Source organism: Ranitomeya imitator, chromosome 4 (assembly GCF_032444005.1).
Source record: "Ranitomeya imitator isolate aRanImi1 chromosome 4, aRanImi1.pri, whole genome shotgun sequence".
NCBI classification, from domain to species: Eukaryota; Metazoa; Chordata; class Amphibia; order Anura; family Dendrobatidae; genus Ranitomeya; species Ranitomeya imitator.
Window position 1 is genome coordinate 356437419 of NC_091285.1, and position 25185 is coordinate 356462603.

The 25185-nt window shown below is 45.0% G+C and overlaps 1 protein-coding gene across 1 annotated transcript in view; it reads left to right on the forward strand.

Annotated features, from left to right (window-relative positions):
- Positions 1-25185, forward strand: part of COG5 (component of oligomeric golgi complex 5) — a 477042-nt gene that overhangs the window by 38975 nt on the left and 412882 nt on the right. The window contains exon 6 of the mRNA XM_069765057.1: positions 15002-15122. Coding sequence (XP_069621158.1) covers positions 15002-15122 — 121 coding nt within the window. The remainder of the gene's footprint in view (positions 1-15001; positions 15123-25185) is intronic.

Consider the following 25185-nt stretch of genomic DNA (forward strand, 5'->3'; position numbering starts at 1 on the left):
AATGACTGGCGGACCAGGTGGGGGGTAGGCTTTTGGCCTTCTACCCAGCCTGGGTACAGATTACAAACAACCCATGGATTCTAGGCATTGTGGAGAAAGGCCTAACCTTAGACTTCCACCATACTCCTCGGGACAAATTTATGTTAACACCTGTTCGTTCCTCCTCTACAGAGCAGTTGGCACTAGAGTCTGAGGTCCGGGAACTCCAACAGAAGAATGTTCTGGTCAGAGTCCCTGCAGGCGAAGAAGGTAGGGGGTTTTATTCCCCTCTGTTCCTGGTCAAAAAACCTGATGGTTCTTATCGCACCATTATTAATTTAAAAGGCCTGAATAATTTTCTGTTCATACCCTCCTTCAAAATGGAGTCGGTCAAGACGGCAATAAAGCTACTCTTTCACCACTGTTTTATGGTTGTCTTAGATCTCAAAGACGCCTATTATCATGTACCAATTCACATTGATCATCAGAGATTTCTTAGGGTGGCGGTCTCACTAGCTGGCACAGTAGAACACTTCCAATATCAGGCACTTCCGTTCGGAGTCGCAGTTGCACCCAGGGTGTTCACAAAAATCATGGTGGAGGTTATGGCACACTTGCATGAACAGGATATATTAATAGTCCCGTACCTGGATGATTTGCTAATTGTGGGTCATTCTGAGTCGCATTGCTCAGACCAACTACAGAAAGTTATGGATGCGTTACACAAATTGGGCTGGATGATCAATATCAAAAAATCACGGCTTCAGCCCCTTAAAATACAAGAATTCCTAGGATATATTATTGACTCTAGTCAGCAGGAATGTCGCCTGCCGGACACAAAAGTTGCTAAGATTAAGCATTTGGTCACCAGGGCAATAAATAATCCCTTAATATCAGTCAGGTGTGCGATGTCAATCTTGGGCTCTCTTACGTCCTGCATCCCGGCAGTTCTCTGGGCACAGTTCCACACGAGGGCTTTACAGTGGGACGTGTTACACAATTCCTGTCGCCTAAATGCTCACCTCGACAGTAAATTCACACTTTCTGCGGAGACTGTACATTCACTTGATTGGTGGACTCACACTTCGAATTTACACAGGGGGGTCCCTTGGATAAATCACATATCTAGGGTGCTGACTACGGACGCTAGCCCCAAAGGGTGGGGGGCTCACTTAGGGGAGGATTGGGTTCAGGGACTATGGTCTCTGTCTGAACAGGACTCTTCCTCCAACATGAAAGAACTATTGGCAGTAAAACATGCCTTAAATAGATTCCTTGTACCCCTACAGGGTCGACACGTCAGGCTTTTGTCAGACAATCGGGTAACTGTGGCCTACATTAATCATCAAGGTGGCACGCGATCCAGTACATTGATGGAGGTCGCAAATCATATCTTTCAGGTGGCCGAAGTACATCTTCTCTCCCTGACGGCACTTCATATAAAAGGAAGTATCAACACCAAAGCCGACTATCTAAGCCGCAACATGCTCAGACAGGGGGAGTGGTCGTTAAATCCAGCCATTTTCAGTCAGATCATCCAGTTATGGGGTTGTCCGGAGATAGACCTTTTTGCCAACAGAGGGAACAAAAAATTACATCTATTCTGCTCCCTAAATCCAAAAGACAACCCATACGCTGTGGACGCTCTGCTGATATCTTGGCACTTCAGGCTCGCGTATGCTTTTCCCCCTCTAAATCTGATTCCCCTAGTCCTGAGGAAGATTCGGGAGGACAAGGCCCGGGTAATCTTGGTAGCTCCATTTTGGCCCAAGAGAGCTTGGTTTCCTTGGCTGAGAAAAATGTCTGTCTGCCAACCATGGGTTCTTCCAGAGCTACCAGATCTGCTCTCCCAGGGACCAATCCTCCATCCTCAAGTAGCCAACTTACACCTAGCGGCATGGAACTTGAGAGGTCCTTACTGAGGGAGAAAGGATTCTCTCAGAATCTGGTTAATACTCTCCTTAAAAGTAGAAAACCATCCACAACGGGCATTTATGTGAGAGTATGGAGAAAATTTTTATCTTTTTCAGGGGCTCAAATTGACCAAGAACCATGTATTAACCAGGTTCTTGAATTTTTACAAAAAGGCCTGGAAATGGGCTTGGCCACAAGTACTCTTAGAGTTCAGGTGTCAGCACTGGGAGCGTTATATAATCTTAATTTAGCCAGTAATCACTGGATTGCTAGATTCTTTAAAGCAGTCACCAGGTCTAGACCAATTATTAAGCAAAGGTTAGTCCCATGGGACCTGAATTTGGTACTCTCAGCCCTGACGCAAGCCCCATTCGAGCCCATTGATACTATTCCTGAGAAGATCCTGTCAATCAAAACAGCCCTGCTAGTTGCTCTCACATCTGCTAGGAGGGTTAGTGATCTGCAGGCACTCTCCAGACATCCACCATACATGCAAGTTAGGGAGGATAGGGTCATATTGAAACCCGATCCCCTATATCTGCCTAAAGTTGCGTCTAAATTTCACAGGGTTCAGGAGGTAGTCCTTCCCTCCTTTTGCTCCAATCCTACTAACGATAAAGAACGTAAATTCCATTGCTTAGATGTGAGGAGATGCCTCCTTAGATATATTACAGTTTCAAATTCCTGGAAAAAAGATAACTCTTTATTTGTAGCCTATCAAGGGGTAAGAAAAGGTCTTAGAGTATCTAAAAACACTCTAGCCAGATGGATTAGGGAGGCAATCTCTCTCGCTTATACCGCAGGTGGCAACGAAGTTCCAGATGGTATAAAGGCACACTCCACGCGAGCCATGGCATCTTCCTGGGCGGAGAGGTCAGAAGTGTCAATCGAAGACATATGTAAGGCGGCCACATGGTCTTCCCCCTCTACCTTTCTTAGACATTACAGATTAGATCTGGGTAGTTCCTCAGACCTTACGTTTGGGAGAAGAGTGCTAGAGGCTATTATCCCCCCCTAAAATCTTTCGTCTCTGAAAGTCTCTCGTTGTGCTGTCATGGCGACTGAATAAATACGTACGCTACTCACCTGGTAGCAGTGTTTTTTCAGGAGCCATGACAGCACCCTTAGATTCCCTACCCTATGTTTTGAATAATTCAACAACCTGTTAATCTTGAGTTAAAGTTTATGTTCACTTGCATAATAAAAAATATTTATGTGTATACTGCATCTGTGTTACTAACCAAGGTGGTCCTCTCATGCTCTGGAAACAACTGACGTGGGAGAGAGGTGCCGCCCTTTTTATGTCTGTAGGTTTCCTGTCCCTGAAGGGCGGATCCCCTCTCTCGTTGTGCTGTCATGGCTCCTGAAAAAACACTGCTACCAGGTGAGTAGCGTACGTATTTTCTGTCCGGCGAAAAAACGCACAGCGACTGATCCGGCAAACAATTTATGAAACTGAGATGTGTGTAATGGAGTGTGGGTTGGACAAATGTAAAAGAGGAGGCTGGACAAAACATGACATCACAAATCTTTTTTTTTTTTTGTGTGTGTGTTCATTTAACCCCTTCCCGCCTGGCCCTTTTTAGTTTTTGTGTTTTCGTTTTTCGCTCCCCTCCTTCACAGAGCCATAACTTGTTTATTTTTCTGTCAATATGGTCATATGAGGGCTTATTTTTTGCGGGACGAGTTGTACTTTTGAACGATACCATTGGTTTTACCATGTCTTGTACTAGAAAACAGGAAAAAAATTCCAAGTGCGGTGAAATTGCAAAAAAGGTGCAATCCCACACTTGTTTTTTGTTTGGCTTTTTTGCTAGGTTCACTAAATGCTAAAACTGACCTGCCATTATGATTCTCCAGTTCATTACGAGTTCATAGACCCCTCACATGTCTAGGTTATTTTTTTATCTAAGTGGTGAAAAAAAAAATTCAAAACTTTGCTTTAAAAAAAAAAAGAAAAAAAAAAGCCATTTTCCAATACCCGTAGCGTTTCCATTTTTCGTGATCTGGGGTCGGGTGAGGGCTTTTTGCGTGCCGAGCTGAAGTTTTTAATGATACCACGTTTGTGCAGATACGTTCTTTTGATCGCCCGTTATTGCATTTTAATTCATTGTCGCGGTGTCCAAAAAAACTTAATTCTGGCGTTTCAAATTTTTTTCTCGCTACGCCGTTTAGCGATCAGGTTAATGCTTTTTTTTATTGATGGATCGGGTGAGTCTGAACGCGGCGATACCAAATATGTGTAGGTTTGATTTTTTTTTAAAAAAAATTTTTTTTATTGTTTTATTTTGGATGGGGCGAAAGGGCGTGATTTAAACTTTTATTAATTTATTTATTTTCCATATTTTTAAAAACATTTTTTATTAACTTTTGCCATGCTTCAATAGCCTCCATGGGAGGATAGAAGCTGGCACCACTTGATCGGCTCTGCTACATAGCAGCGATCATGAGATCGCTGCTATGCAGCAGAAATGCAGGCTTGCTATGAGCGCCGACCACAGGGGGGCGCTCACAGCAGGGCGGCATCAGTAACCATAGAGGCATAGAGGTCTCAAGGACCTCTATGGTTACCATCCTGATGCATCATCGACCTCCGATCATGTGACGGGGGTCGGCGATGCGCTTATTTCCGGCCGCGTGGCCGGAAGCGCCGGTTAAATGCTGCTGTCAGCGTTTGACAGTGGCATTTAACAGGTTAATAGCGGCGGGTGAATCGTGATTTTACCCGCCGCTATTGCGCATACATGTCATCTGTACAAAACAGCTGACATGTCGCGACTTTGATGTGGGCTCACCGCCGGATCCCACATCAAAGCAGGGGACCCGACATGCGCCGTACTAGTACTGCGCATGTTGGGAAGAGGTTAATACATCTGTATTTAGCTTTCAAAAACGCATAAAAAAAACAAATCAAAACCGTGCAAAAAATGCCTCAAAAACGCACCTGCGTTTTCTGCCAAGAGCTGCGTATTTAGTGCAGAAAAATCCGTAGGCAAATCTGCAACGTGTGCACATAGCCTGACATGTTAAACATGTCAAGATGGGGGCGTGGCCTAGCAGGCGATGTGAACAGACGTGCAACAGAGCTCTCCCGCTTCATTATCTCTGTATTAACCCCTTAGAGGCGCCGCCGAGCGCAAATCATACTCTCAGGAGTGCACATAGTCTCGGGGAGCGAGGTGTGACCCGAAGGAACGGAATCTTATCTGAGGATGACACGCAGGAGACAGAAGGAGCTGACAGCTGCGGGAAGCTCACAGGCCCAAGATGGCGTCGAGACTGCAGAGGAGGCGGCGAGGGCAAGCGCTGCTTATCAGAGGAAGATGGATGTGATTGCTAAGTTGGAGCGATTTGCCAGGTCAGAGGAGGCTGTAAATCTACAGTCAGAGGCTGGAAGTGTGGAGTCTGGAGCAGCTGGTGCCCCCGGAGATCAGCAGGAAGGAGGGGCTCAGCTACAGTGCAGTGGGTCAGACCAGGGATCTCCTACAAGGGCCGCAGGAGCTGTTCTGCCTGCACAGTCTGACATGCCAGAAATGGAGGAGCCGACTCTGAAGGACATATTTTCAGTGGTGATGTACTGTAAGTCTGCCCTGGGGGCTCTAAACCTACGAGCGGATGAATTAAAGGGAGAGATGGTCGCTTTAAACTCTGCTATGCGTAAAGTTGAAAAGAGAGTGGAAGAGGTGGAAGAAAGGGTTGGGAGTGCAGAAGATCGGATTGGTGAATTGTTAAACAGGGAAAAAAAGTATATTCAACGTATTGCTGATCTGGAGTTTAAGACTGATGACCTTGAAAACCGATCCCGCAGGAACAACCTAAGGATTGTGGGGGTCCCAGAAAAGGCGGAAGGGAGCAACCCCACGGCTTATATTGAGGCATGGCTAAAAAACGCTGTGGGTGGAGATGGCCTTACTAAGATGTTTGCCGTTGAAAGAGCGCACCGTGTGCCCACCAGACCCCTCCCCCCCGGCTCGGCCCCAAGAGTTATCTTGGCTAAAATTCTGAACTATCAGGACCGAGACATTTTGTTGAGGAAAGCCAGGAATTGTGATGAGCTGACCATTGATGGTAATCGGGTCTCCCTTTATCCGGATTACTCTGCGGCGGTCCAAAAGCTTCGGATGAAGTTTGGAGAGGTCAAGAGGAGGTTGCGAGACTTAGATGTCCGTTATTCAATGATTTACCCAGCAAAATTAAGGGTGGTGGCTCTGGATCGGGTGCATTTTTTCCAAAATCCAGAGGAGGCGTCACAATGGCTGGATCTCAATACTAAGCATGTCAGAACGGGGCAGACCCGCTGAAACTGATTTAAGTGCTACTGAGGCAATTGTTAACCCTTCACTGTTATGTTTGGTTTGATAGTTAACTGGTACTTATACTGTGACTTTATGGTATATTGATATCATCAGGTTGTGTTCGGCGGCGCAACGAAATTTGCATTTTGGCTATGGTGGGCGGGGGAGCTGAAGGAACGCAGAGTTTTTATCGTTAGGCTGTGAAACAGCGTTCCCAGATCTCAAATTGAGAGGGAGAGTTTATTTTGATATTCTAAGAGTAGAGAGGAGTTGGGTGGGCTTAAAGAGAGGGGAGAGATAGAGAGTTATTTCAGTTGGGAATTGGGGATGGGGGGGGGGAGGAGGGAGGGGGTGGGAGTTGGGGTTGAGACCTTAGGGAGCTTGAACTCATTCATTGTTTCTATAAGCTATAATGGGTGGGGAGGTTAAAATCCTAAGTTGGAATGTTAGGGGCCTTGCAAATGCTACTAAAAGAACAGCTATTTTCCAATATGTACTGAAACAGAGGCCTTCAGTGATATGTCTGCAGGAAACTCACCTAGTGAAGGAAAAGGTTGCTATTCTACAGAAGAGATGGGTGAGAAAGGCGTATCACTCAACGTTCTCAAATTATGCCAGAGGTGTGTCAATTTTGATACACGTTAGTGTTCCGTTTGAAGAGATTGAGGTAACCACCGATAAAGACGGCCAATTTGTGTTTTTAGTATGCAAGATATTTAACAGGTTAATTTGTATTGTGTCAATTTATATTCCACCACCATATTCCAAGAAAAAGATACAGGAGATTCTGGAAATTACGGGTAGGTGGGATGGGGTGCCCCTCCTTATAGTGGGGGATGTGAACAATATATCTAATGATCACTGGGACAAGGGTAGACATGCGAAGTTGAGAAGTGAAGGGAACTCTACTCCTTTTGGAAATTATCTAAGAGAAATAGGATGGATAGATTTGTGGCGGGTGCGTAATCCTAGGACATATGCCTACTCATGTTATTCAGCAACATACGGATCTTTATCTCGCATTGATGTGGCTTTGGGAAATGGGGGGGTGAATAATCTAATACATGAGGTGGAGTATAGGCCTAGAGTAATATCGGACCATAGCCCAGTACTGGTCTCTGTACAAATGACTGGGAAGAGTGGTCTGACGGGGTTGGGATGGAAATTTCACCCCTCCTGGCTACAGTATTTGGATATGGAACAGGTGGGAACTGAACTCGGGGAGTTTTTCAGGATAAATGAAGGGAGTGCGGGGAATCTTGTAGTGTGGGACACCATGAAGGCATACCTGAGAGGAATTTTATTCCGGGACATCTCGAGACATAAAACTAAGTCTAAAATTCAAGACAATGCAGTGATGGAGGAACTGAGGGTGGCGGAAGAGACACTGGCCTCTCAGAATTCAAGAGAAGCACAACTTCGTATGAGGGCGGCTCAGGTAGCGGTCGATGAACTCCATATGCGTAGGGCAGATAGGTTGAGAGCCTTTCAAAAGGAAACATTTTATTCTGAGGGAGAGAAGGTAGGACATTTGCTCTCGGTGGTGGTTTCTGCGCAGCGGGATTCTTCACATGTATACTCCATAAGAACAGAGGAAGGTAAAACGGTTACTCAGGGGGGGGAAATTTTAGACGTTTTTCGGAGATTTTATAGTAAATTATATTCCTCTAGGGTGGATAAAAGTCCTGAGGAAATGAATAGATATCTGAAAGAGGTTGACTTACCCAGACTAGGTAGAGAGGAAAGGGAGTGGATGGATAGACCGCTTGGGGAGGAAGAATTGAAGGCGGCTTTGGCGAATATGGCGGGGGGCAAGGCTCCGGGGACGGACGGTATCCCAGTAGAGGTTTATAAAATTCTTAATGCAGAGTTAATGCCCAAATTGGAGCGAGTGTTCTCTGAGTCGTTGGAGAGGGGAGTGCTGCCCCCATCAATGAGAGAGGCCATCGTAGTGGTTATTCCTAAAGCTGATAAAGATCCTCAACAGCCGGAGTCGTATAGACCAATTTCACTTCTAACGGCTGACATAAAGATTTTGGCGAAGGCCCTGGCGAACAGGCTGACCCAAGTGATCGATAAATTGATTCACCCAGACCAGTCTGGCTTTATGCCCAATAAATCCACGGCAATTAACTTGAGAAGGCTATTTTTAAATATGCAAATTCCTGCAGACAATGCCGGAAAAAGAGTTGTGGTGTCTTTAGATGCCCACAAGGCCTTTGATTGTGTGGAGTGGAGTTACTTGTGGTCGGTACTGGATCGCCTGGGGTTTGGTCCAAAATTCATCTCCTGGGTTAAGTTGCTGTACTCGTTCCCAATGGCAAAAATTAGAGTTAATAATAATTTGTCAGAGAGTTTCCCGCTGTTTAGGGGTACCAGACAGGGGTGTCCGCTGTCCCCGTTGCTCTTCGCTCTGGCCGTGGAGCCGTTAGCGGCTAAAATAAGAGGTGCTCAGGAGGTTAGAGGTTACATCTATGGTAGGAGGGAAGACAAAATTGCATTATATGCTGACGATATTTTGTTGTTCCTGGAGGATTCTGAAAGGTCCCTGTGCAATGCGGTTGCTTTGATTGAGGAGTTTGGTCGGTTTTCGGGTCTCACAATAAACTGGGATAAGTCTTGTATGTTGTTGATTGAGGGGGACAGTATGGGCAGTGGAGAGAGGGCGATAACCACAAAATTAAAGATTGTTCAAAAATTCAAATATTTGGGTATTCAGATTGCTCTTCCTCTAACTACCTTTGAGGAACTGAATTTAAGTCCATTAATGCAGAAAATTCGTACCAAGATTGCGGCATGGAACAAATTACATTTATCGGTGGTTGGTAGGGTGAACCTCTTAAAGATGATTGTAATGCCACAGTTGTTGTACGTGCTACATAACTCTCCCATTTGGATTACACAATGCAGATTCCGTAAGATTAGGTCTTTGTTTGGGGAATTAATATGGGGAGGAAAGAGTCCTAGGTTTAAACAGGAGATACTTCAGAGGGCCAAAACAGAGGGGGGTCTTGCACTTCCTAATCCATGGCTATACTTCTTAGCAGCACAGTGTCAACATCTCAAAGGATGGGGGGAGGAGGCAGGGAGTGTGCAAATACCTAATAGCTTGAGGTTCTTACTACAGGCAGACGTTTTGAGTGACAGTTTGGAGGGAGGACAATTCAAAAAAATGGGTTCACAGGGGTGCACTATCAAATTAATTCACAGAGTATGGGAAAAAGTCAAACTCATTAGGGAAGTGAGTGGGTTCACCAGATTCTCGCCTATTTGGGACAACATTTATCTACCGGAATTTAGGCAGAGGGAGGGTTTTCACTTTTGGTCTGCAGCAGGTATTAAACGGCTGGGGCAGCTGATAAGTCAGGGCAGACTTAAAACATTTGAGGAGTTGCAGGAAGAATTTCAGTTGCCACGGTCTGAATTGTTCCAGTATAATCGTATCTCTCATGCTTATCAGGCACAGAATAAAAGGGGAGCCATAGTGGTACAGATTGATCTCATGATCGACTATATCCTTAAGAATAGCTGCACGAAGGGGGCGATTTCAGAAATATATGGGTTTCTACTTTTTTCTTTCCTGGAAAAATATCCCATCCGAGCCAAAGGGAAATGGGAAGCTGAATTGGGAATAATTGACAATGATAGATGGGAGTCGGTCCTAGAATATGTGCCCAAGATATCAATGAGTGAACCAGGCAGGCTATCACAGTTATTCGTAATCCATAGGGCCTATAGAACCCCTGACAGGTTGTTCAAGGCTGGGCTTAGGCAGAACTCGGACTGCCCTCGGTGCTCACAATCCCAGGCGGGGATATTGCATATGATGTGGCAGTGCCCTAGACTGTCCTCCTTCTGGATAGTTGTTTTAAATCGTATTGAACTGGTGTATGGATGTTCTGTCCCTAGGGTTCCACTGACTTGCATATTGGGATATGTGGAGGAAATTGTTACGGACAACATGTTTAAAATAGCTATTGCACGATTGTTATTCATTGCTAGGAAATTGATCGCCAAATTTTGGATTAGAGAGGAACCTCCAACAAGAAGAGACTTTCTTAAGCAAGCGGAGCATATACTTACTTTGGAGAAAAGTATCTACACCAAAAGGAATAAGCTGGACATCTTCCACAAGCTGTGGCAACCGTGGATGGACTTGAATTAGGATGATAAATGAGAATATAGGGAACCTAGTATTCAATGGAAATATAACGGATGTTTATTCAAATGTTTGTATGATGATGGGAAGTGGGGTGGCTCTGGCTGAGGTCTCGGGTTGGGCAGGGTGGGGGGGCTCTGGGTCGGGGGGGAAAAAGTTATCTGTAAATGTTTAATGAAACATTGCCATGAGAAATATTCTGATTGTTTATTCTTTGCGGATAATAAAAATCTATCTGATAAAAAAAAAAAAACATGTCAAGATGAGGAGACTTAAAGTGAGATTCTGGTTTGGCTTTTATCCTAAATCATGTGACAAGGCTCATTAAAGGGAACCTGTCACCCCCAAAATCGAGGGTGAGCTAAGCCCACCGGCATCAGGGGCTTATCTACAGCATTCTGTAATGCTGTAGATAAGGCTAGGGTCACATTGCGTTATGTGACCCCGTTTAACGGAATACGTTACACCGTGGCATAACACGGTGTAACGTAGTCCGTTAACACCGCCATTAATTGTAATGGCGAACGCATCGCTAGCGCACGCCCACGATGTGCCGTCATTTGAGTGACGGACTGCGAATGCTGCAAGCAGCGTTCACGGTCTGTTCCTCGCTAGCGCAGATCGGGGATCTGCGCTAGCGGGATCGGCTAACGCGATCCCTTTTGGGACGTTGCGTTAGCGCAGTCCGTAGCGCTATGCGCTAAACGGACTGCCCTAACGCAATGTGACCCTAGCCTTAGCCCCTGATGTATCCTGAAAGATGAGAAAATGAGGTTAGATTATACTCACCCAGGGGCGGTCCGATCCGATGGGCGTCGCGGTCTGCTCCGGCGCCTCCCATCTTCACAGGATGACATCATCTTCTGGTCTTCACGCTGCGGCTCTGGCGCAGGTGCACTTTGTCTTCCCTGTTGAGGGCAGAGCAAAGTACTGCAGTGCGCAGGCGGCGGGAAAGGTCCGAGAGGCTCAGCGCCTGCGCACTGCAGTACTTTGCTCTGCCCTCAACAGGGCAGATAAAGTACGCCTGCGCCGGAGACGCAGCGTGAAGACAAGAAGAGGACGTCATTGTAAGAAGATGGGAGGCCCCGGACCGGTCCGTGACTCCCTTCGGATTGGACCGTCCCCCCAGATGAGTATAATCTAACCTCTTTTTCTCATCTTTCAGGATACATCGGGGGCTTATCTACAGCATTACAGAATGCTGTAGATAAGCCCCTGATGCCGGTGGGCTTACAACCCCCTCGATTTTGGGGGTGACAGATTTCCTTTAAAGGGTCAACATTGACTTTTAGGATTGCTACTTCCAATAGGTGGCACTAGAGTTCTAGTCCTCTTCCTCTCAGAAGAGACTATTTGCATATTTCCCAGAGGAGCATTGCGGCTTTAAGTCTCCTCATCTCGGCATGCTTAAAGGGAAGGTACCGCGTTTGTAGATCATTAATTAATCAATGTAATGTAGCATAACATGCTGTTATGACCCAGATTTGAATGCATGTAAAACAGATTCCGTGTGTTATATGAGTAGAAAGAATGCACTGGGGGCTGACATCTTGGTTTTGCAGCAGTAGCAGGGCACTATCAGTGTCAGATTACGGCACCCCATGGACATACGGTCAGCGCCGGTCTATTATCTCCTATCTGTAACATTGCAGCAGCATTAGCAGTGAGCTGGGCACACCTCTGTGGGCTGCACAACTCACTGCTGTAGGTGTGACTAGCTGCCATTTTATTATAGTCCAGTGCTATCTGTTGAGCTCCACTTACTCTCTATCGCAGGACAGAAGCACTGACTGCTCCTCTGTACTGCAGGCACTGCAGGTTCTGGGCAGACATCCTCTGCTCTCACATGCTGCCCTGTGTGCTTCCCTCTGCTCTGTCTCCGCCTCCCCACAGTCCCAGTGATCTCCGGTAAACTGCACTCTCCCCCTCTGTCGCTCTCCCTCTCTGTGCGGCGTGGGGGGGTCTCTGTGCGGCGTGGGGGGGGGTCTCTGTGCGGCGTGGGGGGGGGCTCTGTGCGGCCTGGGGGGGTCTCTGTGCGGCGTGGGGGGGGGGCTCTGTGCGGCGTGGGGGGGGGGGGCTCTGTGGGGGGGGGCTCTGTGCGGCGTGGGGGGGGGGGGCTCTGTGGGGGGGTCTCTGTGCGGCGTGGGGGGGGGCTCTGTGCGGCGTGGGGGGGGGGGGGCTCTATGCGTGTGTGCAAGCATCGTCCGATGGGACTACAAGTCCCATCGGACGATGCCTGCTACAATGACAGTGATTGACACATTAGCCAATTATGGAACAGTAATAGTCCCATCATCCGGCTAATGTGTTGAATGAAAAAAAAAAAAAAATACTCCATACATACGTGCTACATACATGCATGCTACATACATACATACATGCTACATACATGCTACATACATACATGCTACATACATACATGCTACATACATGCTACATACATGCTACATACATGCTACATACATGCTACATACATGCTACGTACATGCTACGTACATGCTACGTACATGCTACGTACATGCTACGCACATGCTACATACATGCTACGTACATGCTACATACATACATGCTACATACATGCTACATACATGCTACATACATGCATGCTACATACATGCTACATACATGCTACATACATGCATGCTACATACATGCTGCATATATATACACGAGCTGTCACATATACGAGCTGTGCCTCTGATGCAGTAACTGCTGGTGACAGCAGGTCACAGGTCAGTCACACACAAAATGGTGCTGCCCTGTGATGCTGCTCTTCATTCTTACTGTTGGGGCAGTAACTGCTGACATCACCATTTCCCTCCCCTTTTGGGTGGTCTAATATCCCTGGGGCAGAGCTGCTAAATCTTACTATAGCTGCTTGAGGTCTAAAACGGAAAATGCTCCCCCTAGTGGTAAATATGTATATTTGTAGAAAAATATATAATATTTTTCATATAGAAATGTTTGCAAACAGTGCAAACATTGCATTAATACATTTTAATTACTATTTTAAGCTTAATTTCACAAAAAAACTAAATGCAAGAAAACTGGTGGCACCTTCCCTTTAACATGTCACTCTCCACAAGGAGAAATGTTACTGCTTGGTCACTTTTACATCTGAAAATTAAGATTGAATTTTTATGTTCCTCCCTGCAGAATATTAGTAAGTAACTGCATTAGTTGTGAGTGTCATCCCTAGGTTTGGCGGGTTGACGGTTACCCTGCAGAGATCGTCTAGCCTTATAGAGCAGCTGTGTGTTTTCTGCCTTATCATATAAAATAACCTGATCTATCAAAGATTATTTTTTCAGTGGTATATTCTCAGACTGTCAACAGATTTCTTGAAAGTATTTTGATTTGTAAACTTATTATACAAACTGTACAAAAACAAATAGTTTCTCCATGAGTGTGATTATCCAGTGAAGGAAGACTATGCTCCAGCGTTCACTAGGGGGCAGTCTATCACTGTGTAGAATGTACACTATAGATGTTACTCTGCCTTTAACCATTTCCCGCATTGCCCATTCTTGCAGTCCCTTCCTTTTTTTTTCCTTTACATTACTTTTTGTCATGGTTTTTCTTATAGACTTATTGGTGTCAGGGGAAGATTGACCTATAAGACCCTCTATAAATCTATAGCAGTGTCACTTTATTTTAGCTCTCATGCTGATGTTACATTGTGTGCGGGAAGATGTAGGAAGCACGCTGGGTGGTACAGTTACCATGGCAACTATATGTGCGTGCATAAGGTGTTTTAGCTAGAGTTGTGACTATACAGGAGACTATACAGGCGAAGTATGGTTCACTATGCAAGTATAACTTCCAGAATACTCTCTGCCCAAATGAGTAAAGCACCACTCCATTTTTTTTTTCCTAATTCACCACTGGAGTGGTGTCAGTAAAGTAAGTTCCCCGAGTAATACACTAACTGGGCGTTCTCGTCCCGCGCCACCATCATGTGACCGCAACTTCTGACTGAACGGAAATCAGAGGTTAACGGTCACAAGCCCTCAGGGTAAGTTCTGGCTGTCATAGACTTACATTGAGTTATCACATCCGGATCACACAGCAAACACTGGAGCGATCTGGCAGGTAGCAACCTGCAGAAGACGACCAGAACGGCGCTGGGAACAGATAGACGTTGACTGGTAAGTATAAGACTGGGGGCAAGAAACTTAGAATAATGACAACACTCCAGAGGTAAAATTAAACAATTAAAGAAAAACTGAAATGGTCCTTAAAAAAAAATTGAGGGTGTCAATGAGATATTATGGTGTTTTCGGTGCACACTCTCTCGACATTGTACCTTGATACATTGTCCATGTGTGCCATCTCAGAAGCCTAATGGAAAGTGAGTATAACTGCGGAGTGATTGATTATTATCTGTAAAACATCAGCAAGTTTCAGAGCACAGAACGTCCTAGTTTATAGGCTGCTGACTACTTGGCTTAATCTGGCTATGTGATGTGATGAAGAGGACAGGTCTCTGCTCATCACTAACTATTCAGATTTTGGGCAGGAGAGCCCAGCATTAGGTGTATTCCTTGCATACTATCTGTTATTGGGATTCATTGTGACTTTGCATTTCCTCTATATTGCTCATGCAAGCTTTCCAGTGTCTCCTATAATGTATCCATTGTGTTTTACTTTTCAGTCCGCTTGTGATTTGCTTCGGAGAATTATACGAATCTTGTATCTTAGCAAGAGACTTCAAGGTCAACTGCAGGGTGGTAGCAGGGAAATTACTAAAGCTGCTCAGAGTCTAAATGAGTTGGGTAAGTTTACTTTTTGCTTCAGTATAAAGGACATCAAGAAAGATATTTCTTCTTCAGTTCTGTTAAAGCACCACTCCAATGTTTTAGTTTTTTTTTTCAGTGCGGGAGTGGTGCTTTAAACCTAAGGTCCCTGTCCCTACTCTTATACTCACACTCCGGCGTCATGTTCATTTTTTGGTGCCACTCCGGTCCCCCTGCGTCATCTTGTGACTGCAGCGTCTGACTGGCCGGATGCTATCAGTGCTAGTGTATGAGAGGCAGAATGAGGCCCCCATAGACTAGTATTGAAGAGTGTCCTCCACGCAGCTCTATGATACACTGGAGCAGCCGGCAGGTCACAAATTGCTGGAGACCGATGAGAGCGGCGGTGATAAAAGGTGGACTCCAAAAGGTGAGTATAAAAAAGGGGGCAGGGTACTTAGATTTGCAGCACCACTCCAGCGGTAAAATAAAAAAAACACTGGGGTGATGCTTTTAAGTCGCATTAAAAGGAACCTTGATGGACCATTTAATATTTTTGGAACTTTACAGTCCCCTGTTGCTTCCACCATTGCTGCCGTCATAGGATTTCTCAAATGTGGTATATATTTCTAGCTTGTAATTACGCCCTGATTCTGAGCACCATTCAACCATGTGTGAATGAAGTGTGCAAAGCAAAGCGTGGAGCCAGAGTGATTGCCAAATGTTTGCTCTGTCCGTACATTGCGCACTGACCGCTGGCCTGGTCTAATTCTCACTTAATGAGTAGCTATAGACTATCTGGCCTTCATGACTATTTTGGTGTTCCAGCACGGCTGTGCACAAATTAATGTTAAGACAGACTTGAGGGCCTTGAAGCTCCCCTGTAAGCAGGATTGTGCACGGTATCAGTAATGATATGCACGTGCTTCGGGGCGGCCTGTGGGGGTTCTTCATGTGGTGCTCTGATTAGGTATTCATCAGTATGGCTTCTGACAGGTCACTGATCCCTCAACGGCCTCCCCGTAGTTTGTATGTTCAATATATTTTGAGGGAAAAAAAAACCTTGGGCAGGCGGTGCAGCATAATCGCATATGTAATGAATTATATGCACATTTGTTTGATGGAATCCTGAAGTTCCAAAAAAAAAATCTGTTTGAAAATGAGGGATCAGTGACCTGTCAGAAGCTATACTGATTATCTGGAATACCTAATCACATGAAGACCCCCCCCCCACAGGCAGCCCCGGGGCACGAGCATTTCATTAACTCAAAACTGGAAATAAAGATTAAACAACCACAAGACGGATTTCATCAACCAAGGTATCATTGTAATCAGTATAACGGCGCCCACCTGACACTGTGTGTAGGTTACTATGCACAATCCTGCTGACAGATTTGCTTGAGACCCCATTTAATACTTCGAGAATAGAACAAACATTGCGCCCCCTACCTTCTCTTACAATATCAGTATCTGACTGGTTGGATGGCTTATACGCTTTGTGATCCAAAAATGTTAACAAAGTATCCTACATTTTCTATGTATATAGCGATAATGGAGTTCATGTTTTCAGCAGCTACAATGAGCTGACGCATAATGTATGTCTGAACATCAATATCTGACCACAGAAAAAATCTTTGAAAACTTGATCTGTTGGAGGCCATGATGACTGTGTATGGGAAACACTGCTTTAAGGGATTCTATGAATATTTTCATGTAATCAAATTTGTATAGGTAGACAGCTTGAAAATACACAAGTTTGCAGTTGACTTGTTTTTATCTATTGTTGTTGTCCTACTATGAGAGATTTTGTCTAACAAAGATTACAGCTCATTGCAAAGGAGACCGACCACGAGAAAATGGCTGAGTACACGCTGTAGTTACAGTTCACGCTCAGGAGTTAACTCCTGAGATTTCAGTCGCCTCTCTCCAGCCCATTAATTTCTATACAGCAGTTAGACCGCTAACCTCCCTTCCCTGTCGGCCTCTGATCTGGAGCTGATGTAATCAGTTATGCAAATTCACCGATTGAGATGCAGTGCATGTTTTGACACTGCTCTTTTATATCAAATATTACATGTTTCATCAGTTTGTGTTACTGTAACTCTTCTGTGGAATTTTAGATCCTTAGGTGTCCTTAACCCTGCCCCCAGGTCACCAGTTGTCCACTTTTGTTAGGAACTAACTATGGCAGTCACTGAGCATCTCACATAGGCTCTAATTTAGTCATACAGCCCTCACTTTTATACTCTGTCTAATCAGCTGCTCAGTTCCTTAGATTTCCTCATTATTGTTCTGCTCCCAAAACATCAACCTCGTTTATTGCTTAATTTAGCACAACCTTTGACAGGTGTCATTGTAAAGTTGTTCACTTCACCAGTTAGGGATATATAATGTGTGTGACCTGCCACAAACGGGCAACCCAACTGGTGGTGGATTGGGTTACTCTATAGCAAGCAATAAAATATACCATAAATAGTTGATGCCATTATTTAAAATTAAATGAAATGGTGGCGCTTTTTTGCCACAAATGGAAGAAAAGGTTATTGAGGTAAAGATGATCAAATCCCCTTGTTTGAGTTGCTGACTACTTCTGAAATTTAGAAGGTCTTGATATTTTACATGATCTGACATGCATTTCAGTTGTTGCTACTCTTTGGGAAGCCTTGCAACGATCAGGTCTACTCTAAAGTTAACTTATGCACAAGATTGGTAAGTTTATACAGAATCTGCAGTTGTTGTCTCCTCTTGGATATTGTTTCATTGTGAGGATTGGATTGCAACCTTTCACTTGCTGAAAAAAAAACCCACTATATACCTTTTGAACATGCCTAGGTTCTGCTGATTGTGATGCTCATTTCCGTTTTGCACTGCATGACTCCATTGCAGAGACGATAACATTATTTTTTCTTCGGTAGAGCAGTATGTGAAATCTCTGTTTGTAGTTCATCTGGGCGTTTCTTGTGAGTATTCTTTGGGGGCGTACTTCTCTGATAGAATGCTAGATCAGGTGCTATGGTATGATTGGCTGCATCTAGGAGAGACTGATGGAGGCAAATGCCCCCAGAGAAGATTGTGAAGAATCTCCCAGTTGGACTGAAAAGGAGAGATTTCACATACTGCGATTCTGAAGAAACAAACGTCAATATATCTGCAATTGAGTGTCACAGCCCAAAACAGAAAACAGCAGCCGAATCAGGGGATCACAGGGATTTTTCAGTGTTTAGCTTCCATTTTTTTGAGCAAGTGACAGGTCCTCATTATCTGCAGTCAATAATATTGACTCTTCGGGATTGTGTGTAAATTGCCTTGGTGTTCTGTGGAATTTAATGACATTTTTAATTTTTTTTTATTTGTCCTTTAAACATGAAAACAACAGATGCCTTTCATTTTAAGTGAATAGTTTGGTAGGTGTAAATACCGGATTAATATCTACTTCTGAGCTTTATAGACACATTGTATAAATGATGGATTGCCATGATGAGAAGAAAATAAAATGTGCTTGGAGGTAACCCGTATTGGAGTCCTATCTACACATCCATTATTTCCAAACTCTAATTAACTTTTTATGGGGAGAAATAGAAAATTCTGCGTTTTGACAGTTTATGCTTAACACTACTTAGGTGCTGCACAAATAAAGTGTTAACTTTTTTCTGTGGGTCACCCTGATGGTGGCAATATGAAATATATGTCGTCATATTTTTATTGCTGTCGTGCAAAATACTGTTTGTGAAAAAGTCATTTATTTTTGTCTTTCCATAATCTACAATCTTGCCTTGCGCAGGCGTGTACTATGGAGGACAGAGAATGAACTTCAATCCAATATTGCAGCCAGCATGCAGCCAGCGGGTAAGGAAAGGGTGAATCAAACACCCGAAAACCCCGCCCCCATGGCTGAAGATTGTTCCCTCCAAATTCAGGTGACAGAGTCCCTTTAAAGGGAACCTATCAGCTGCCATAGACCTCCCAAAACCAACACATTATGTAGACTTTCTAACAAGCCCATTTTCGTGGCTTAGTGATTGTTGAAGACCTTGAAATGAATGTTATTACTGGTGCCTATATGCTATTTAGTGGGTGACTAGCCATGGGGGGCATTGATTTCCCTTAGTTAATCCTCCCTCTCATCATGCAAGCTTGACCCTGTGGACATGAGTGACACGATTTAGCTGGCCACTCTCCTTCTCTCACTTGCTCTCCCTTTCTCTGCTTCTCCTCACTGCTGGCAACATATCTCCCAACCCTGGACCCCCACAGCTCATACCTCCCATTACTACCCCCTCCTACCTCTCCCTATCTAATATGAACTACCGCATTCTTTCCAACATAAAACCCGTGCCCCTGCTCCCTCTCTATGGAGCACTCTGGAATGCCCGCTCAATCTGCAATAAGCTTCATGTGATTCATGATTTCCCTCTCACAAGCTTGCCTTCCTCGGCCTCACAGAAACATGGCTAACACCCTCTGACACCGCCTCCCCTGCTGCGCTGTGTTACGGCGGCCTCCACTTCACCCACACCCCTCTCCCCGGCAGCAGACATGGTGGAGGAATGGGTCTCCTCCTTTCTTCAAACTGCACCTTTAACCAAATCCCACCTCTACCCTCCCTTATCCTCCCCGCTTTTTAAATCCACTCTGTCCGCATCTACTCTCCCTCCAACCTCCAAGTGGCCATCATATGCCGACCTCCAGGCCAGGCCACTGCCTTTATTGACCAATTCTCCGCCTGGCTTCTCCACTTTCTCTCTGTTGACATTACCACCATCATTATGGGTAACTTCAACATTGCCACTGATACCCCTCAGTCAACAGCCTCCAAACTTCTGTCCCTTACTTCATCTTTTGGACTTACTCAGTGGTCCTCTGCAGCCACCCACACAGACGGACATATACTAGACCTGGTCTTCACCCGTCTCTGCTCTCTATTTAACTTCACCACCACTCCGTCTATCCGACCACCATCTGCTCACCTTCTCATCCCTGTCCCCCTCACCAGTCATCCATTTCCAGCAACATGCGCACCCTCGCAGAAACCTTGCGCACCTAGACACCCACACACTCTCTGATTCTATCCTACCACTGGCATCCATATCCTCACTCCACGACACAGACCGTACCACGGCTTTCTACAATGCCACTCTTGCATCTGCTATTGACAAGGTCGCCCCTCTTGTTCATGGCAGAGTGCGATGTATCAATAGATAACCCTGGCACAATAACGCCACTAAAAAGCTCTGGCAAGTGTCCAGGGTTGCAGAGCGGCATTGGAAGAAAACACATTCGCAAGATGACTTCACTGCATTCAAACAGGTAACATTTGCTTTTAAATCTGATCTCACCTCTGCTAAACAGGCCTACTTCACAACCCTCTTATCTTCCCTATCCTACAACCCCAAACAGTTATTCAAAACCTTTAACTCTCTCCTCCGCCCCCCACTGCCCCCTCCAACCTCCCTCATCTCTGCTGAGGTCTTTGAAAAAAATAAGATCGACCAAACAAGGCAATTTTTCATTGTTCAACCACCACAACCCTTTGTACAGTGGGGCAAAAAAGTATTTAGTCAGTCAGCAATAGTGCAAGTTCCACCACTTAAAAAGATGAGAGGCGTCTGTAATTTACATCATAGGTAGACCTCAACTATGGGAGACAAACTGAGAAAAAAAAATCCGGAAAATCACATTATCTGTTTTTTTTTATCATTTTTTTGCATATTATGGTGGAAAATAAGTATTTGGTCAGAAACAAACAATCAAGATTTCTGGCTCTCACAGACCTGTAACTTCTTCTTTAAGAGTCTCCTCTTTCCTCCACTCATTACCTGTAGTAATGGCACCTGTTTAAACTTGTTATCAGTATAAAAAGACACCTGTGCACACCCTCAAACAGTCTGACTCCAAACTCCACTATGGTGAAGACCAAAGAGCTGTCAAAAGAAACAAAACAGAAACAAAATTGTAGCCCTGCACCAGGCTGGGAAGACTGAATCTGCAATAGCCAACCAGCTTGGAGTGAAGAAATCAACAGTGGGAGCAATAATTCGAAAATGGAAGACATACAAGACCACTGATAATCTCCCTCGATCTGGGGCTCCACGCAAAATCCCACCCCGTGGGGTCAGAATGATCACAAGAACGGTGAGCAAAAATCCCAGAACCATGCGGGGGGACCTAGTGAATGAACTGCAGAGAGCTGGGAGCAATGTAACAAGGCCTACCATAAGTAACACACTACGCCACCATGGACTCAGATCCTGCAGTGCCAGACGTGTCCCACTGCTTAAGCCAGTACATGTCCGGGCCCGTCTGAAGTTTGCTAGAGAGCATTTGGATGATCCAGAGGAGTTTTGGGAGAATGTCCTATGGTCTGATGAAACCAAACTGGAACTGTTTGGTAGAAACACAACTTGTCGTGTTTGGAGGAAAAAGAATACTGAGTTGCATCCATCAAACACCATACCTACTGTAAAGCATGGTGGTGAAAACATCATGCTTTGGGGCTGTTTCTCTGCAAAGGGGCCAGGACGACTGATCCGGGTACATGAAAGAATGAATGGGGCCATGTATCGTGAGATTTTGAGTGCAAACCTCCTTCCATCAGCAAGGGCATTGAAGATGAAACGTGGCTGGGTCTTTCAACATGACAATGATCCTAAGCACACCGCCAGGGCAACGAAGGAGTGGCTTCGTAAGAAGCATTTCAAGGTCCTGGAGTGGCCTAGCTAGTCTCCAGATCTCAACCCTATAGAAAACCTTTGGAGGGAGTTGAAAGTCCGTGTTGCCAAGCGAAAAGCCAAAAACATCACTGCTCTAGAGGAGATCTGCATGGAGGAATGGGCCAACATACCAACAACAGTGTGTGGCAACCTTGTGAAGACTTACAGAAAACGTTTGACCTCTGTCATTGCCAACAAAGGATATATTACAAAGTATTGAGATGAAATTTTGTTTCTGACCAAATACTTATTTTCCACCATAATATGCAAATAAAATGTTAAAAAAACAGACAATGTGATTTTCTGGATTTTTTTTTCTCAGTTTGTCTCCCATAGTTGAGGTCTACCTATGATGTAAATTACAGACGCCTCTCATCTTTTTAAGTGGTGGAACTTGCACTATTGCTTACTGACTAAATACTTTTTTGCCCCACTGTATACTAGACCAATGCCCAAACCCCATAGCCTCCCTATCCAACATCACTGAAGGGGGGCTTAATTGTCTCCTCTACAAAGCGCACCTCACCACCTGTGCGCTCGACCCCATCCCACCACCTCCCCAACCTCACGACCACTCTTATCCCATCCCTAACTCACCTCTTCAACCTATCACTAACTTCTGGCACCTTCCCTTCTGCTTCCAAACATGCCACAATCACGCCTATCCTTAAAAAGCCAACCCTCGATCCAACAGCTATGTCCAGCTATCACCCAATATTGCTGCTCCCATTCGCTTCCAAACTCCTGGAGCAGCACGTCCACGCTGAACTTTCCTCCCACCTCTCATCTAACTTGCTCTTTGACAATCTACAATCTGGTTTCCGCCCCATCATTCAACTGAGACAGCCCTGACCAAAATCACTAATGACCTAATTCCAGCCAAAGCTAACGGACAATACTCTGTACTCCTTCTTCTAGACTTGTTCTCTACTTTTGACACAGTTGACCACTGCCTCCTACTACAGATCCTCTCCTCCTTTGGCATCAAAGACCTCGCCCTATCCTGGAACTCCTCATACCTTTCCAACTGCACATTCAGCATCTCCCACTCCAACGCTACCTCCTCATCCCACCCTCTCTCTATTGGAGTACCCCAAGGCTCTGTTCTAGGACCCCTACTCTTCTCAATCTATACACTTGGCCTGGGACAACTCATAAAGTCCCATGGGTTCCAGTACCACCTTTATGCTGATGACACTCAGATCTACCTTTCTGGCCCAGACATCACCTCTCTACTGTCCAAAATTCCAGAGTGTCTATCAGCCATATCCTCCCTCTCTTCCTCAAGCTCAATGTAGACAAATCTGAACTCATCATCTTTCCTCCATCTCATAGATCTTCCTTACCTGACCTATCTGTCGCAATTAACGACATCATGCTTTCCCCCGTACCGGAAGTCCACTGCCTCGGAGTAACCCTTGACTCTGCCCTGTCCTTCAAACCACACACCCAAGCTCTTTCCACCTCCTGTCGCCTCCAGCTCAAAAATCTCTCCAGAATGCGTCCTTTCCTCAACCGTCAATCTACTAAAATGCTTGTGCATGCCCTCATCATCTCCCACCTTGACTACTGCAACATCCTTTTCTGTGACCTCCCTGCCAAAACACTTGCACCTCTCCAGTCCATCCTTAACTCTGCTGCCCGACTAATTCATCTCTCTCCTTGCTACTCCTCCGCTTCCCCCCTCTGAAAATCTCTTCACTGGCTCCCATTTCCTCAGCGTATCCAGTTCAGATTACTAATACTAACCTACAAAGCCATCCATAACCTGTCTCCTCGATATATCTCTGAACTAATCTCTCAATATCTTCCCTCACGTAATCTCCGGTCCTCCCAAGACCTCATTCTGTCCTCCACACTTATTCGCTCCTCACCCAACCGCCTCCAAGACTTCTCCAGAATATCCCCCATCCTCTTGACTTCTTTACCCCAACACGTCCGACTATCAACCACATTCGGATCCTTCAGACGGATCCTGAAAACCCACCTCTTCAGGAAAGCCTATGGCCTGCACTGACCCCGCTGCCTCCTCACCACTACTGAAGCTACTGCCTCAGCAACACCGGAGCTCCTGCAACCCTCAACCTATTTTCTCCTTCCCCACCAACCTGTAGAATGTAAGCCCACAAGGGCAGGGTCCTCGCCCCTCTGTACCAGTCTGTCATTGTTAGTTTGCTTACTGTAAGTGATATCTGTAATTTGTATGTAACCCCTCCTCATGTATAGCACCATGGAAACAATTATGCTATATAAATTAATAATAATAATAATAATTATAATGATTTACCAGTCCAATGTAACCAACTGCTCTTTGCAAGTCTTACATGTGACCTCCATGGCAGTGCAGAATGAAGCCATGCATACACTTCGTGGCTTCATTAAGGCCCACCCTCCATGCCTATTTCCCCCGACAAGTCACTTATTTGCATACTGCCAGTGTAATTTTAAGAATGTTTTTATGGTTATTCATTTGTCACTAATCCACAAAAACCGGCTTCTTATAAAGTCTACTTAAAGTGGTGGTTTTAGGAGGTGTAGGGCAGCTGATAGAAAGTCTATTTAGGTTACAATGATAACATTGTGGCGGTTTTGTGGGTCTAGGGCAACTGACAGGTTCCATTTAAGGTTTCCAGTTCTGTCAATCGCTGTGCATGTCTGTGTTCACAATTCACATAGTAATTGGCTTGAACAGAAAATAATCTGTTCTTGTCGGTGGAGATTTTCTATACACCCCATCTGGGCTGCCACTAGAAATTTCGGGGCCCCATACTGGCAAAATTTTCGGGGCCCCCTTGAGACTCCGCCCAGGCTCCACCCCAGCCCCGCCTCCAGGCTCCACCCCTCGAACTGTCCACAGTCCCACCGCTCTCTCTTGGAAAAACTCCACTTCTCACCAATCACACATTAACAGTTCCCATCACCAGATCACACATATAGCAGGCAGCTTTTGTTTTGGCCAAAAGATTTTTTAAGCCGCCACCATAACACGGTAGACACTTTTGGCCGGGCCCTACTCTGCTGTAACCTATTAAATATTTGTTAAAATATGCAATACAATTTAGGTATATTTTTATTTATTTTTCAATTTTTAAAATGCCCAATAATATCACATAGAAGGAACAAATACCACAACACCATGACCAGATGACATATTACCACCACAGTGATCGAATAATATCACATACAAGGAACAAATACCACAACACCATGACCAGACCACATATTACCACCACAGTGATCGAATAATATCACATACAAGGAACAAATACCACAACACCATGTCCAGACCACATATTACCACCACATAGTGACTGAATACTACAATTCTGATCAGTAACTTTTAAAAAAGCACCATACTATCACCATAAGTGCCATTATACACAGGAGATCTG